Source organism: Apostichopus japonicus, chromosome 15 (assembly GCF_037975245.1).
Source record: "Apostichopus japonicus isolate 1M-3 chromosome 15, ASM3797524v1, whole genome shotgun sequence".
In the NCBI taxonomy this organism is placed as follows: domain Eukaryota; kingdom Metazoa; phylum Echinodermata; class Holothuroidea; order Aspidochirotida; family Stichopodidae; genus Apostichopus; species Apostichopus japonicus.
In genome coordinates this window covers 9,057,792-9,073,382 of record NC_092575.1, presented here as the reverse complement: position 1 = coordinate 9,073,382, position 15,591 = coordinate 9,057,792, and the positions used below count along the sequence as shown (strand labels likewise).

Sequence of the window (15,591 nt, the reverse complement as noted above, 5' to 3'; positions counted from 1 at the left end):
ATTTCCATGAAAGCTCTTGCATCAGCCCTCCCCATGTTTAATCTGAAGAAGATCCGGAAATATTTGGACAAGTCGACACGTCTCACAATCGCAAATGCCATGATTTTCTCCCATATGGATTATTGCAATGGTCTTTTTATCAACCTCCCGGCCTCCACACTTCATCCTCTACAAAGGATCCAAAATTACACGGCTAAAATTATTCTCGGCAGATCAAAATATGACAGTGCCTCCGCAGCATTGAAGGAGCTGCACATCCTCCCTGTCAATGTTCGTGCCGAGTACAAGATCCTCCTCGTTTATAAGTGTATACATAATTCAGCACCAGCTTATCTGTCCGAGTTGCTGGAAATTAAGACACCTGGCCGTTCAACACGCTCGTCAAAGGGCATCCTTCTCAAGGTTCCTTTCACACGCCGCAAATGTTTCGCAGGCCTCTCATTCAGCGTCGCTGGCCCCAGACTTTGGAACGCTCTCCCCGTCGACACAAGAAATTCGAAGACCATCAGAACTTTTAAAGTTGCTTTAAAGACTCATTTATTTAAGAAATTGTTTTTATAATTGTTTTGTTGTTCAGCACCATTGAGTGCTTTTACAGTAATGTTCGCTTTACCAAGTGTTACCACCTTAACCTATGGAGCAAGTTGATCATTAATTATATTGAATCTCATATTAAGGAGCTGGCAGATTTCACAGTAAAGGGGTCCAATTGTACTTTTCAAATATGAGTTGAGGTAATGCAAAATATTCAATTAGGAAAAAAAATGTGATACCAGAATAATACAGTTATATGATTGTATAAATAAAAAATAATAATGATCTTTATGTGGTGTCTTTTTTTATCTGTGTCCCAAGTCTTTTTATTAAGTGGAACTATATCTTCTGGATGGACTAGGGTCCCATATGTTTATACACCTCATTTTCTTGAGGCCTGTTCTTTTAAAATGAACCACCCCTTCAAATATTGTCCACCATTTCTTAAAACAGAATAGTGGAACAAAATAAAAAATAGTTGGTTTTGGTTCTACTCTCCATTCAATTTTCACTAATCAGACATTGAAATTTTTTACCTTGAACTTCTAAAGTTCTGCCAATTTGTGATCAAATGTATTATTTCCTTCAAAAACAAAGAAACAAATTCTCCCGTCAGTCAATGTGATTGCAACATTGGAAATCGCCCGTCATCATCTTGTCCAAAACATTGCAGTAATTATAAAAATGTGTGAGTTATTAAGCAATCTTTGATGTTGAAAGTTATGTCTGTCCACACTTCCATGTCACGTTCGTATGGCAAGCCACTTTAACATTTACCTCACAATTAGACTTAAGTCGAATACATTTCACTTAAGTGGAATACATTCTACTTAAGTGAAATGGACATTTCCACTTAAGTAACATGTATTCCACTTAAGTGGAATTCAATTTCATTTAAGTAGAATTCCATTTCACTTAAGTTGAAATGGACATTTCTATTTAACTGAAGTGGAAATGCATTCCACTTAAGTGGAATACAATTTCACTTAAGTAGTCCATCGGGACAGGCTCGATATCGTTCACTGTCGTTGCACATATTTAGTACCAAGGTTTGAGCACATATTCTGGTGTATTTTTATATGCTAATTACAATTCTCGATGTTGGATGGTTTGGGAAGTGTTATCTTAAGAATAAACTGCAGTTTAAAACGGACTCATTTAGTCCGCTTTGTGTTGTCAGGACTTCTCCGAACGCAGCGAATTTTTCAGTCAAGAGCCAATCAAAATCCTAATTGCATGGCATGTGGTATGTCAGCTGATACAGAAACAGCTCGGCTCGGCGTGAAGTACAGGTACACACTGTGTGTAACGTTCGTTTGCACAAGGTATTGCATAGCAAAAGAACGATGGCTGAAATATGCGCGTGTCATACTCGCATAAAATCTTCTGAAAGTCTTACCAAATTTACAGCCAAAAGTTGGCAAACCTACGTCAAATGTGCCAAGGTATGGAGCAGTCTTGAGGGTGGCAAATTTTCATCAATAGCCGGGAAAGTAGATCAATCTGGTCAAATTCAGAATGTAGCTATGATAGTGAACACTTGGGATACCATCGTTCCTGTTACCAGGATTTCACCAACAAATCGACTATAGAAGGTGCTTCCAAGAGTAAAAGAACGAACGATGAAGGTAATTCTAGGCCTGTTACTACTGTACTACTCATTTGAGAGCATAACTGTGACAAGAAAGTATATACATTTTCCTCAAAGTGAAACGAATGCCAACAATGCAAATTTAGGATAAGGCTCGAGTTCAATATCATACTGGTATAAAGGCCCGGTCACACTATACCGATTTTTTATCGGAATACTATCCGATTTTCCCGGAGGAATCGAAACAGCCTGTTTTTCGTTCGGGTCTTCTAGCCACAGTGATAAAGGACCTGATTTGCTATCTGTTGAGCCATTCCGATGTGGAATAGCCCTCTCCTAACTTTTGATATTAACTCCGTTTCCTTTTATCGGATAGCTATCCGATTTCTCTTCCGATTTTTATCGTTTTTCGATGTGACGTCACTTCAGAATGTAGTCGGTTCCAGAACCCCTTAGATTTGGAGTAGGTATTCGAATATTCCACTGCATTCATTACATTCACTACCACAAACCTCACTCTTCGGCCTAAAATCGGAAAAATCGGAACGGATTCAGATAAAATATCACTGTAGTGTGACCGGGCCTTAAGACTAGAGCTGATTAACGTAGCACTCATTAAGGATAGAAACCAACAGCTACTATATAACGGTTTCTGTATTTTATGATACCATTTATTTCATGTTTCATTTGTCGTGAAACAAATAAATTAAATCAACACCAGACTAGGTTAGATAGGCAGCCTAACATCTGGTCTATCAATATTAAATGTTGGCAAAAACCCAAAGCCTAGGCCTATTGTCTAGCTTTGAGTCTAGGATAAACTTTTCACAACAGGGACTAACTAAGCCCAGAGCATTTCTATATGACTACTGGTAGTACTAGCACACACACACACAATTTGAGTGTGTAATATAGCTTTATATGTGCAGGCCACAAAGTATCTAGGCTATGCTATTGCCTAGTCTAAGGCCATTTGGAATGTGAGCAAGTTGCTTGTTTTATTTTAGTTAAATGCATATGTACGGTGAGACCTTCTTTAGGATAGACAGTCTTTAGCATAATCATGTCATGTGGTCTCAAACCTTTGCAGTGTGTGGGTTTGCAACTATGCCCTACCAAGCACATGGCTCCAGACTTACACTGAAATAAATGGAATATCAGATGGCTTATTAGTCAGTATAATTAATGTGAACCAGAGTGTCATCAACAGTACAATTCAGAATACTGTATCAACTAAACAAATTTGGTTTTGATTTGTTGCAGATGAAGGTGCAGGCCCATCAGCACCAAAGAAAAGGAGGTCTGCAGTGCTTCCCCTCGAGAGAGTTCTCCCTCACCAGTGTATTTTCCACCATGCTGGCACAACAAAAACTTGTGGAAGATCCGGACTCAGGTTTTCAAAAGGAAGAAGACATGGTAGCCGGCAGACAGAGAAGCTAGTCTCAGTGTCTAACACAAGATGCTGAGAAACGACTAAAACAAGCTGCTCAACTGAAATGTGATGAAAAGCTTTTATTGCAGATCAGCGGTAAGGATCTTATCGCTATTGAAGTACGTTACCACAAGTCCTGTTACAGAAATTATTTCCAAGAATCACTTGCCTCTAATATTGATAGCATGGCCATCCCACAGTACAAGGAAGCCTTCCGTGAAATTATCAAGACGGTTGAGTCTTCTGTGATTATGCAGGGAGAAGTTTTGAAAATGTCAAAATTAAATCAGATGTTCATCAATCTGGTAGCAGGAAAAGGCATGGCAATGACAGATTTCAGAACAGAGAGGCTAAAGAAGAACTTAATGTCTCACTTTGGAGAACAAATTTCCTTTTGGCGTCCCAAGAAACGCACTAGATGTGAACTTGTGTACAGTGATTATACCCCAAAATATTCCTCTCTTGAAAGATCTGGTGAGTCAAGCAGTTCCCAAGATGAGACATCAGCTGAGAGTGAAATTGAAGAGAGAGAACCAGTTGTCGGAAGTAGACCACATGTCAATGCACCATGTGAGCTTTATCATGCTGCTCAGCTCTTGAGGCAGGTGATTGGAAATGTCTCTGGTGTAAGTTGGCCACCCAACAGCTCCAAGCTAAGTGATGAATCTTTGAGCACTCTCATTCCTTCAGAGCTTCATAATTTTTTAGCATGGGTAATTTCGCCAACACCTATTTATCCAAACATCGAAGATAATTCTAAAGTGGATGTACCAAAGGGGTTACAAGTTCGTGTACATGCTATTGCTCAAGACATTATCTTCACACATCATAGAGGAAGACTACTACTTCCTAAGGAAGTAGCTTTGGGTGTAAGTGTCTGCCATTTGACTAACAGTACACAGCTATTGAGTATTATGAACAAGTTGGGGCATTCTGTTTCCCACACATTTTTGCGGGAGTTGGATACCACCATTGCACAGACTGTATTAGAAAGGGACACTGTGTTGCCACTGAACATTATCCCTGAGCAATATACCACAGCAGTGTGGGACAACATTCACTTGTCAGAAGAGACTCTTTCTGGTAAAGGTACAACTCACTTCACGAACGGTATACTGCTACAAAGATCTGCCGAACCCGAAATCCTACTGAACAGCCCAATACAACGCACAGGAGAGAGGTCATTTCAGGGACAACCTCAATCAAAGTTCAGCTATTTCCAGGGTAAAAGACTGGGGCCAGGAGTATTTCCATTAGACTCGTCCTTACTTAGAGAAGACAGCAGTTATGGGAAAAGTGTCCAAAATCTTGATTTCATATTGATTCTGCTGCGAGCATTTTCAACTGAAATCGGTGAGACAGAAAGTGTAAAAGGTCAAACCATTCCAGGTTGGTCTGGGTTTAATGCTCTGCAGAGATGTAATCCTCCCACACAGAGTGCAGTAGGGTACCTACCATGTATCCAGTCAAGTCCAACTGAGATGTCAACTGTGTACAGTTTGCTGATGAAGACATTGGAAATCTGCACCAAGCTAATCAAGAACAAATTGTTGTAGTACTAGACCAGGCCATATACAGCAAGGCTTTGCAGATTGTATGGAAGGAGTCTGAAAAGTTCACCAAGATTGTTCTCTGTCTGGGTGCATTCCACACTACTTGTGTGATGCTTGGCGTAATAGGCAAGAGGTTTGGGGATGCTGGTCTAAGGGATGTGCTGATTGAGTCAGGCATAGTGGCCTCTGGATCTGTAAATGGCGTTATGACGGGCAAGCATTACAACCGTGCGACTCGAATTTTTAGAATTGTATATGAAGCTCTTCACGGATTGCGTTTGAATGCATTCACAGAATCTTTAAACCAGGAAGATTATAGTATTATGAGAAACACTGTCAAGACACTGGAGAACAAAGCAACATATCCACCACAGATTGCCGAAGCATTAGGTGACCATAATGTTAACTCTCTAGTCCAGAAGTATGAGGAATTCTGCCAGTCTCAATCCACTCCGATGTTTTCGTTCTGGTCATCATTCTTGGATATTATGCAAGTAGTTCTCAACTTTATCAGAGCAACAAGAACTGGTGATTTCAGCTTGCACCTTGCATCGATAAGATCTATGCTACCATGGATGTTTGCTTATAACCGTACAAACTACATGAGATATTGCACTGTGTACTGGCGACAGATGATGTCGTTACCAGAAACTCATCCTCTCATATATCAGAGGCTTTGTGAAGGAGAATTTGTCGTGCAACGTTCCAAGACAAATACCTTTGGTCAAATAGCATGTGACATGGCCATAGAGCAAACTTTTAATTGAGACACAAAGTCACCTGGTGGTATTGTTGGTTTTAGTCTGAAAACAGGAGCTGTAGAAAGGTGGACTTTATCATCGCCTGAAAGAGCTACGGTCGCTGTGTGCAGAGAACTTGCTGGGATGAATGACATTACGACATGGCAACACAAAGACCATAGTCGTCTAGAGCAGGATGAACAAGATGTCGTAAAGGTGATGGAGACTTTCAATGCATTTCTAAATCTCTTTTCATCAGAATGTGAAGAGTTAATTCACCTTACTTCTGGCCATGTTCCAGAGAAAGATGTTTCTATGGATATTTTGAATGCAAAGGCAAGCGGGCAAGAAGCATTTCTTACATTTGTGAAAGAACGGCTGCTAACAGATCAAATTGACTTTTTTGCACCTATGAAGATGCTGAAAACAAAAACTTTCAAAAGTGAGAAAAAAAAGTCAAAGTAGCCTCAGACCATGCTGTAAAAGAAGACTGTAGTTGGTTTGGAAAAATTTTGGTGGTGAACAACAAACTTCAACGCCAAGTTAAACTTGACGAGCTTTTCCAATATTCTCTTGGAACATATCCATATGCTATTGCAACACCGGCTGCAGGACTGGTGAAAACAATGAAGTCCACACTCAGCCACCTTCTCGAAAGAAACCATCAGCCAACAGACATTGACAAAATACAAGGCACGGTGGCATGGATGCTTGATGGAATGGCTATTCTGCAGCAGCTTGCATCTAGTAATGCTACAAACCTTTGGAGAATTTGCAAGACAGGTACTTGACATTCTTCTTTCAGTGACCAGAACAGGAAAGTGCAAGCGAATTGACTTTGTCACCAATAGATATTTGCCACTTAGCATTAAATCTGTAGAGCGGCAAAAGAGGTCCTCTTCTGGAGAAATCAGGGTCAGAATTGTTTCTTCCAAACAAAAAAAGACCATGCAATGGAAGAAATTTCTAGCTAATGAAACTAACAAAACAGAGCTGGTCGAGTTTCTCTTTGAAGAGTGGGTGAAATCAGACTATGCTAGTAAGTTGCAGGGCATAAGTCTCTACTTTGTCCACGGTGAGATATGTCATTCTAGTGATGGGAATATGACAACAGTGCAAGAAGTTGAATGCTTGTGCTCTACACAAGAAGAAGCAGACACAAGAATGCTTCTCCACGCCGCCCATGCTTCCAAAGAATATGATGTGGTTATCATCCGAAGTGCAGACACTGATGTAGCAGTTCTTGGTGTAAGCCATAGTAATGGGATCCCTGCAAAGCTCTACCTGGACATAGGCACTAAGAACAAGCGACGTCTTCTTGATCTTGGGGAAATTGCAACCTCATTAGGTGAGCTAAGGGCAACCTCACTGCTGGGGTTCCATGCTTTCACAGGGTGTGACACTGTCAGTTCTTTCTATGGCAAAGGAAAAAGCAAGAGTTATGCTTTGTTCCAGAAACATGAAGAATCAGCAGCAACCATGTCTCAGCTGGGCAGTGCACAGAATGTTGATGATGCTTTATTGGAGGCCTGTGAGAAGTTTGTCTGCAAGCTTTATGGATCAACTGTTAAATCATCTGTTAATGAACTTCGTTATGAAATTTTCAGAAAGACAAGAGCAAACAGTAGATCACTGCCACCAAACAAAGACTCTTTGTCCTTGCATGTAAAGCGTGCAAATTACCAAGCATTTATCTGGAGACATGCCCTACAACCTAAGACCAACATTGATGATCCTGGTAGCCACGGATGGAAAATTGAAGGAGGCAGCTTGAAAATAAAGTGGATGAAGTTACTTCCAGCCCCCAAAGCTATCCTGGAACTTATGAGTTGCAAATGCAGAAAAGACTGTTCAACCAACGCTTGTCAGTGTAGGAAGAACACGCTTCACTGCACAGATGCTTGTGCATGTGACAAATGCACCAACCAGAGGGAGGAGTTGGAATGCAGTGATGACGATGATGACGATGATGATTATGTTGATAATGATGACAGTGACGAGGAAGAGGAGTCATAACTCAGAACGGATTGTTTGCGTCTCGAAGTGACTCTCGAGGCAACCTTTTAGGAAACTGGGACAGTGTGTTAAAATAATGGTATCCAAATTATGTTTATCGCAACATCAAGAAACTGCTATATTTTCATTATGGTAGAACTTTTAAGAGTGACGTCATATGTTTATTGTTTACTCGTTTAATAACACCTCTCCTGGCAACCAACAACTGTTAAAATATTCTTCAACGTTCCTATATAGCTTTCAACCAACATTACCTGGTCCTAAATACTCTCAGTGCAAGAAATTTTAAATTAAGTTATCATGTTGCTGTGACAAGAAACTGCTAAAGTTTCATTATCGTAGAACGTATAAGAGTGACGTCATATGTGTATTGTTTACTCGTTTTTTAATAACACCTTTCCTGGCATCCAATTACTGTTAAAATATTCTTCAGACGTTCATATATGGCTTTCAACCAACATTACCTGGTCCTAAATACTCTCAGTGCAAGAACATTTAAATTAAGTTATCATGTTGCTGTGACAAGAAACTGCTATATTTTCATTATCGTAGAACGTATAAGAGTGACGTCATATGTATATTGTTTACTCGTTTAATAACACCTCTCCTGGCACCCAACAACTGTTAAAATATTCTTCAGACGTTCCTATATAGCTTTCAACCAACATTACCTGGTCCTAAATACTCTCAGTGCAAGAAAATGTAAATTAAGTTATCATGTTGCTGTGACAAGAAACTGCTATATTTTCATTATCGTAGAACGTATAAGAGTGACGTCATATGTATATTGTTTACTCGTTTAATAACACCTCTCCTGGCACCCAACAACTGTTAAAATATTCTTCAGATGTTCCTATATAGCTTTCAACCATTTTCATTTCATTTCATTTCTTTATTCCAGTATAAATTTACAGAGAAATTTATAAATAGGATAAAAATATAACAATATACAAAACATCAAAATACAGGTTAAGACATAAAAGTTTATGAGACTAAGTTAATAGTGAAAACATAAAAAGCGTTACAAAAGTTATCAAAATTATCAAGAAGCTACAACAAAGGATCTAAGAAGCTGTCTTTACCAGTTTACAAAAAGGGGCTGTTCTATAAATAAAACGATTTCTTAAAGAGTAAAAGTTCTAAAACATGATCAAAAAGCTACAATAAGGGATCTAAGGAGCCGTTTTGTACAAAAATGACTGCTCTGTAAATAAACGAGTTCTTAAAGAGTATAATTCTAAAAGATGGCGTAATATTTGGATTTCTCAAATTGTAATATGTTTTATTGCACAGAGAGTTGAGCTTGGAATGTAGAGGATGTTCGTTAGAAGTTTGAATATTTTTGACAAGTCGTATAAATTCATTCCTAGCAGATTCATTGACTCTATGTACAAGATTCTCATAATTAAGCCTGAAAATTTTTGAACAAAATTTAAGAAAACTTCATATTCTTCTCTTATCTTTAACGTGTACAAAATGGTACCATACTGGAACCGCATATACTAGGATCGGCAAGACAGACGCCGCGAACACCCTTTCTACTGTATCACTGGAAAAGTATGGGACAGTGAATGCTAATGTCGAAACAATATAATACACTTTAGCTAACATTTTCGAGATATGATTTGTAAAAGTTAACTTATCGTCAATGCACACTCCTAGATACATAGTGCAAGAGGTACGTTCAACGCACGAGCCCTGAATTATAGTTCTCTGTTCTTTAATATTCATTAAACCTTTGTGCTTAACATTTATATTTTCAAACAAGATTTCTTTTGATTTATTTGGATTCAAAATTAGATTTTTCTGCTCACACAAGCTAACAATTCTAGAAATAAAGTACTGATATTCATCTTGATCTTTACTGTGTGTGCTTTTACTGATTCTGCAGGAAACAGCAGTATCATCTGCATATTTAATAACATTGCAGTTGGAACCTGAGCGTATCTCATCCATGTAAATGGTGAAAAGTAGAGCCGATAAAGGACCCCCTTGAGGAACGCCAATTTCAATATTCGACTTAGAAGAAAATCCCTTCTGTAATTTAACTTGCCTAGACCAGCCTTGTACAAAGTTTGCAAGCCAATGAATAAGCCATGGTTCTTCAATAAAGCTACATAGATCTTGAATTAGGCGATTAGGCAATACCGTATTAAATGCGCTTGAAAAATCTAAGAAAAGGACTTTTGACAGTGTTGTGTCTTTCTGATTAAGCCCCGAAACGATGTCATGTACAAGAGTAAGTATGGCATCAGTGCATGAAACTCCCTTTTTGTAGGCAAATTGATTTTTGTCTCCATGTTCAATGATAGACTGCATTATGTATGGGAGTAGAATTTTCTGCATGCAGTTAAATACTTGAAATATCTATTGGTCTATAGTCTTTAACTGAAATGGGATTACCTGTTTTAGGAACAGGCGACGTTTTAGCATGTTTCCACGAAGATGGAATCAGACTCTCATTAATTAAACCAACATTACCTGGTCGTAAATACTGCCAGTGCAAGAACATTTAAATTAAGTTATCATGTTGCTGTGACAAGAAACTGCTATATTTTCATTATCGTAGAACGTATAAGAGTGACGTCATATGTATATTGTTTACTCGTTTTTTAATAACACCTCTCCTGGCATCCACCAATTCCTTACATATTATTTTGATATACCTCTATTAATTTCAACTAACACATCCTGTTTCTAAATAAGTGCAAGAACATTTATTATGTCGTTTCCTTGTTGCTGTTACAAGGAACGCCTGAGTTTTCATTGTCGTCCAACCTATAACAGTGACGTCATATGTTTATTGTTTACTCATAAAGTATTACCTCTTTTAGCATCCAATAACTTTTCAAGTACATTCTTTTGACATTTCTTTACAACATTCAACCAACAAACCTTGGTTCTAAATAGATTTAGTAACATTTAAAAATATTATCATGTTGCTGTGAATAGTCGTTGCTGATTTTCAATGTAGCCCACGCTTCATAGTGAGGTCATTTGTTGTTTACACGTAAAATAACATCTCTCCAAGCATCCAACAACTCCTAAGATAATCTCAGGACATCCCTCTATAACTGTTAACCAAAAAATCTAGGTTCTAATAAGTGCAAGAGCATTTAAATGCCGTTTTTATGTTGCTATGACAAGGAACTGCTTTGTTGTAATTGTCGTACACCGTATAAGAGTGACGTCATTTGTTTGTTGTTTACTCGAAAAATAACACCTCTCCAATCATCCAACATCGTGAAAAATGTTCCCAGGACATCCCTCTACAACTTCCAACCAACAAACCTTGGTACTAAATATGTGCAACGAAAGTCGTTTTTTAAGCACATTTTGAGGCCTGCCCCGATGGACTAAAGTGGAATAATATCTTTTGGGCGTCAATTTCACTTAAGTGGAATTCTATTCTGCTTCAGTAAAATACAATTCCACTTAAGTTGAAATGTTGATAATGTATGTGGCTTATATATAATAACATTATAGGGTAATGTTTGTCGTTAACTGCTCATCACATATGATGATGTAGTCGATCCTCGTTGCACGTGTACATCATGGCTATGGCTAATCATTCACATCTAACATTGCTGGAATGCGATCAAATAATTGTTGTTGTTAGAGACACAATTAGAATTGTTGTTTCCTCACTTACACAGGCGAACAATCAGTATGATGCACAACAGAGGCGACTTACATCTTGTTTAAGTAACATAGGGCAGAAGAATAGTGAAACTTTTTACGAAATTTGCCATGGCTTTATTTTGGTAATGGTATTCGTCAGGTACCAGGTCAGGTACGTAGGTTCACACCTTTCACGGATGTTAAGTGCTAGCTGGATCCTGATGGACAGCCGAAATTCAGCCGATATACATATCGACACCACGTATGTACGTACACGTATCGCGGCAAGTTGTTTATAATGGCGCGCAAAGGCAGGGCAGGCAAAGTTTGGCGTTGAATGTACTAGCCAATCACATTCCACTTAAGTGGAATAGACTGCACTTAAGTAGAATACAATTCCACCTAAGTGAAATGCATTCAATTCCACATAACTGAAATAGAATTTAGCTTAAGTAAAATGCAGTGACAAGTTGATGAATTCAGCTTAAGTAAAATACAATTCAGCTTAAGTGGAATGGTATTCCACTTAAGTAAAATAGTATTCTGCTTAATTGAAATTGAATTCCCCTTAAGTGAAATGTATTCGACTTAAGTCAAATTGTGAGGTAAATGATAAAACGGCTTGCAATACGTTCGCTCGATCACCAAAGAAACTTCATTGCAGGTGAACGAACTTATCGTCATCAATGTTCGGTTATCACCAGTTTTACCAGAGTTAGCGTTTTTACACTAGATCTAGCGTTTTTAGTCATTTGTGGGGTTCTAGCGCACGTTTTTTCTAATTCTGGTAATTCTACCGTTTTTTGCCTAAAACTAGTTAAATTTGCCAAAAATTGACCACTTTTCAGATTTTTTAGACAAAATTCTTACTTGGAGACCCATCCAAATTTATTTTGAGTATTTTTGCCCAATCTTCGGAATTTCCTACCGAGAATTTTCATATTTTTTAAAAATTTTCTGGGTCAGACTATTACTCAAATCAACTATTCAAAATCTATTTTGTGATCGGTGACCATTCATCCTACGCATCTGTGCTAAATTGACTCCAAACAACACGAATGTTAGGGAAACTACCATTTAGCGTTTTCTAGGGTTTTATTTTCGCAAATTTAGCGTTTTTTCGTCAACTGTCGCTGGTAACGCTGGTTATCACACCATTATTGAGTTTGTATCAAGTCAGTCTTCACATGTGTCAGGCCAAGCATTTTCGTAAGTACACATTTTGACAACTTTTTTCCACCTGCGTGACGTTCGACTTACCGTTACGTTCACATAATTTAACTTAGGAAAAGTATTAAAACTTTAAACTAAAAAGTTTTGTTGAACTGGTGGTATGGATAATTTGATTTATTTTGACCGTCTGCTACGAAGTAGCCTTACTTCCATGTGTACATGTAGCACTCTGATAGGTCAAAACAATTATTTGACAAGGCGAGCGTAACGCTCCTAAAACGAACATAACGCGGGACGGACAACAAAACGGAACGAAATTTTCAGGTTGACTGTTATTCAGGAATGTCTCAAAATTCAAATATCTTCAACTGGTGTTATTAAATTTACAGAGAACAAAATTGTTGGATTGATATTCGAGATATACAATGAGTTTATTAAATGTTTCATAATGCCCTTTAATGTATGGGTATACCGGTTGCGCGAAATTTTGTAGTACTTATCCCTACGCCATTGATTGATCGCAAATTTTGGTGCAAAGTATTTAAGGCTCAGCCACCCACTAAACCTCTTCATATCATTAATCTTTAGATAGTGTTTTCACTGGGTATCCGATACTACCGGTTCTTAATTTATTTCCCGAATCCTACGCAGTGTGATTTTTTTTCTTCTGCTAACCGATGGTTAGGCAAGATTCCCATTGACTTAGTGTGGTGTTAGGCTACCATGTGGTCGAAGATAACAGCAATAACGAAAGTATTCCATGGATACCTTATAACTACGTCACAATGACAGCTAATAAACATGGTTATGCTAGATTACCCCATAGACTTAGTGTGGTGTTATGTGTAAGAAATTGGAAGAATTCTCACAATTATTATTAATTCATTCGTTTATTTCATACAAGGAAAGACTGACAAGGTATTTTACGAGATGTTACTAATAGATTATAGACGAGGTAACTAAAAAAATAATAATTTCTTGAAAATTGCGATACAAGAGGGTAAAAAAAAGTCCTAGTACCCGGATACCCGATGGGTACCGAGTTTTGGACCCGTGTAAAAACTATTCTTAAGACAAGTTCGGGGTCTGGGAGAGAGTGGGCAATGGCTATTGTGTGGCTGCATCAACCTTTCCTGAAGCAGTTTAACTATAGCTTCCCTTGAATGTACATGTATACCGGTATAAAATGGAAAAGTTGAAAGCAGGTCCAGAAATGTGAATGAAATTACCCCCTCTACCAAACCCACCCAATCCCCCAAGGTATTGTGATATATCAGCCGAATAAATCATTTTCTTATTAATCGTAAGTCTGTCCTTCAAGCATGTCCATGGTTATGTTTGCAATGTGCATTTGACATTTTTTGTTTGTCCAGGGGTAGCAACTTCAAAACAGTTTCTAATTGCATGACATGTAGGTGGAATTTGGATGAATCCTTACTATGCCATGAAAGCATTCAAGTAATCATTTAAAGACCAACTATGGAGACTTTTCGATGAACATAAAATCCCACCATTTTGCATATATGTACAGTAATCCTTAACTCACTCCAATTACATTGCTGTCATTAACTTTACCAATTTCGGACGTTAACTACGTGAAAAATGGGAAGAAAAGTCAGCTTTTTAGGAAACCTATTTCAGACATTCCTGAAACATTCCTAAGACATCTGGTGACCATACGATGTCACCGTTGGTATAACGAACTCACAACAAAACTTTCAGTGTGTAAAGTTGTATACTTGAGCTGCCAAAAACATCAACGATATTACTCCTTTTCCCCCGAAATGCCACAATTCTGTGTTGTTGGAGATTGTAGTTATACCTCAGCCAACAATAGCATCAGCTTTTTTAGCTTTCCGAGTAGAAGAACTGACGTAAAACGTCGTAGACTTTGGATCAATTTGTGAGATCCATGCGGAAAGATTTTAGCACCCAGAGTATCTCATGCCCATAAGTCCACATGCCTGACCCTGCCTCTGTATGCTGCAAATGTCTCATTCTGAGAAACTTATATACTTTCGACAGCTGTGGCGGACATAGGTAAAGTGAAATTGACCCTTTCAAGTCTCCTCGTAAACACGCCCTTGCCGTTCTTACATGTAACATTATATCACGCATATGTAGACTGTATATATTTTCTGCTTAAAATTGTCTTAAACTAGTTGTTTACCTTCATATGTTCTTGTTTTAAGCTAACAGCTTTTCAAACGCTGGAAATTGGAAGTCAAATACAGTACAATTGATCGCTATCTGTGTATAAACAGTGCCTAGTTTAGCTTTTGATTTTCCCGGTATACCAATTATGACATCACACGGTGACCAGAGGCTACTTTGGGTCAATCTCCATTCCAGAGGTTCATGTCATGTGACTACCCAAAATGTCCGTTTTCGTGGTCGTTTTTTGATGGGTTATAGAAGGTTTTGAAGATTATTTTTACACATGTTGATTATGGGTATGTAAACTCCCAAATTAATGGAAAATCCAAAAAAAAACATTTGTCTCCATAGTTAGTCTTTAAGTATGTAAAAAAGCAATGATAGCCACAAACATATACTAGAAAAAAAGGAAACAAAAAGGAAAAGAGAATCCATTTAATTGGCAGCCTTTCCAATCAGTAACGATTGAAACTAGGTCAACCAGAAAGGGTAGGCCACGTAGGCCACAGTAACATGATTGCAGACAAGTATCGTAATAATAATAATATAACATGACACTCACCACATAAAACACCCATAAGTCAACTGAACAAGGAGTGGTTCAGCTAGAATATAAAAGTGGCAAAGTAAATCCCTGTAGTTCATATGTGTAAATAACAGAAAGCTGTTGTACATCTAACACTCAGTGGTTTGATGACTGCTATCTTGAGATATCCATACTCGCCCAGAAAAGCGAAACTTGTCCCACTACAAAATAGTCTGAAGCTTGTTTCG

At 38.1% G+C, this 15,591-nt stretch overlaps 2 protein-coding genes across 4 annotated transcripts in view; both read left to right on the top strand.

Moving 5' to 3' along the window:
• LOC139980540 (UDP-glucuronic acid decarboxylase 1-like) overlaps window positions 1-15,591 on the top strand; it is a 94,246-nt gene that overhangs the window by 48,313 nt on the left and 30,342 nt on the right. The window lies entirely within an intron of this gene.
• LOC139981350 (uncharacterized) lies at window positions 5,221-9,724 on the top strand. The gene is made up of 3 exons (XM_071993689.1): window positions 5,221-5,866; window positions 6,110-6,292; window positions 6,494-9,724. The coding sequence occupies exons 1-3, from the start codon at window positions 5,221-5,223 to the stop codon at window positions 7,864-7,866; spliced, it is 2,202 nt and encodes a 733-aa protein (XP_071849790.1). The 3' UTR covers window positions 7,867-9,724.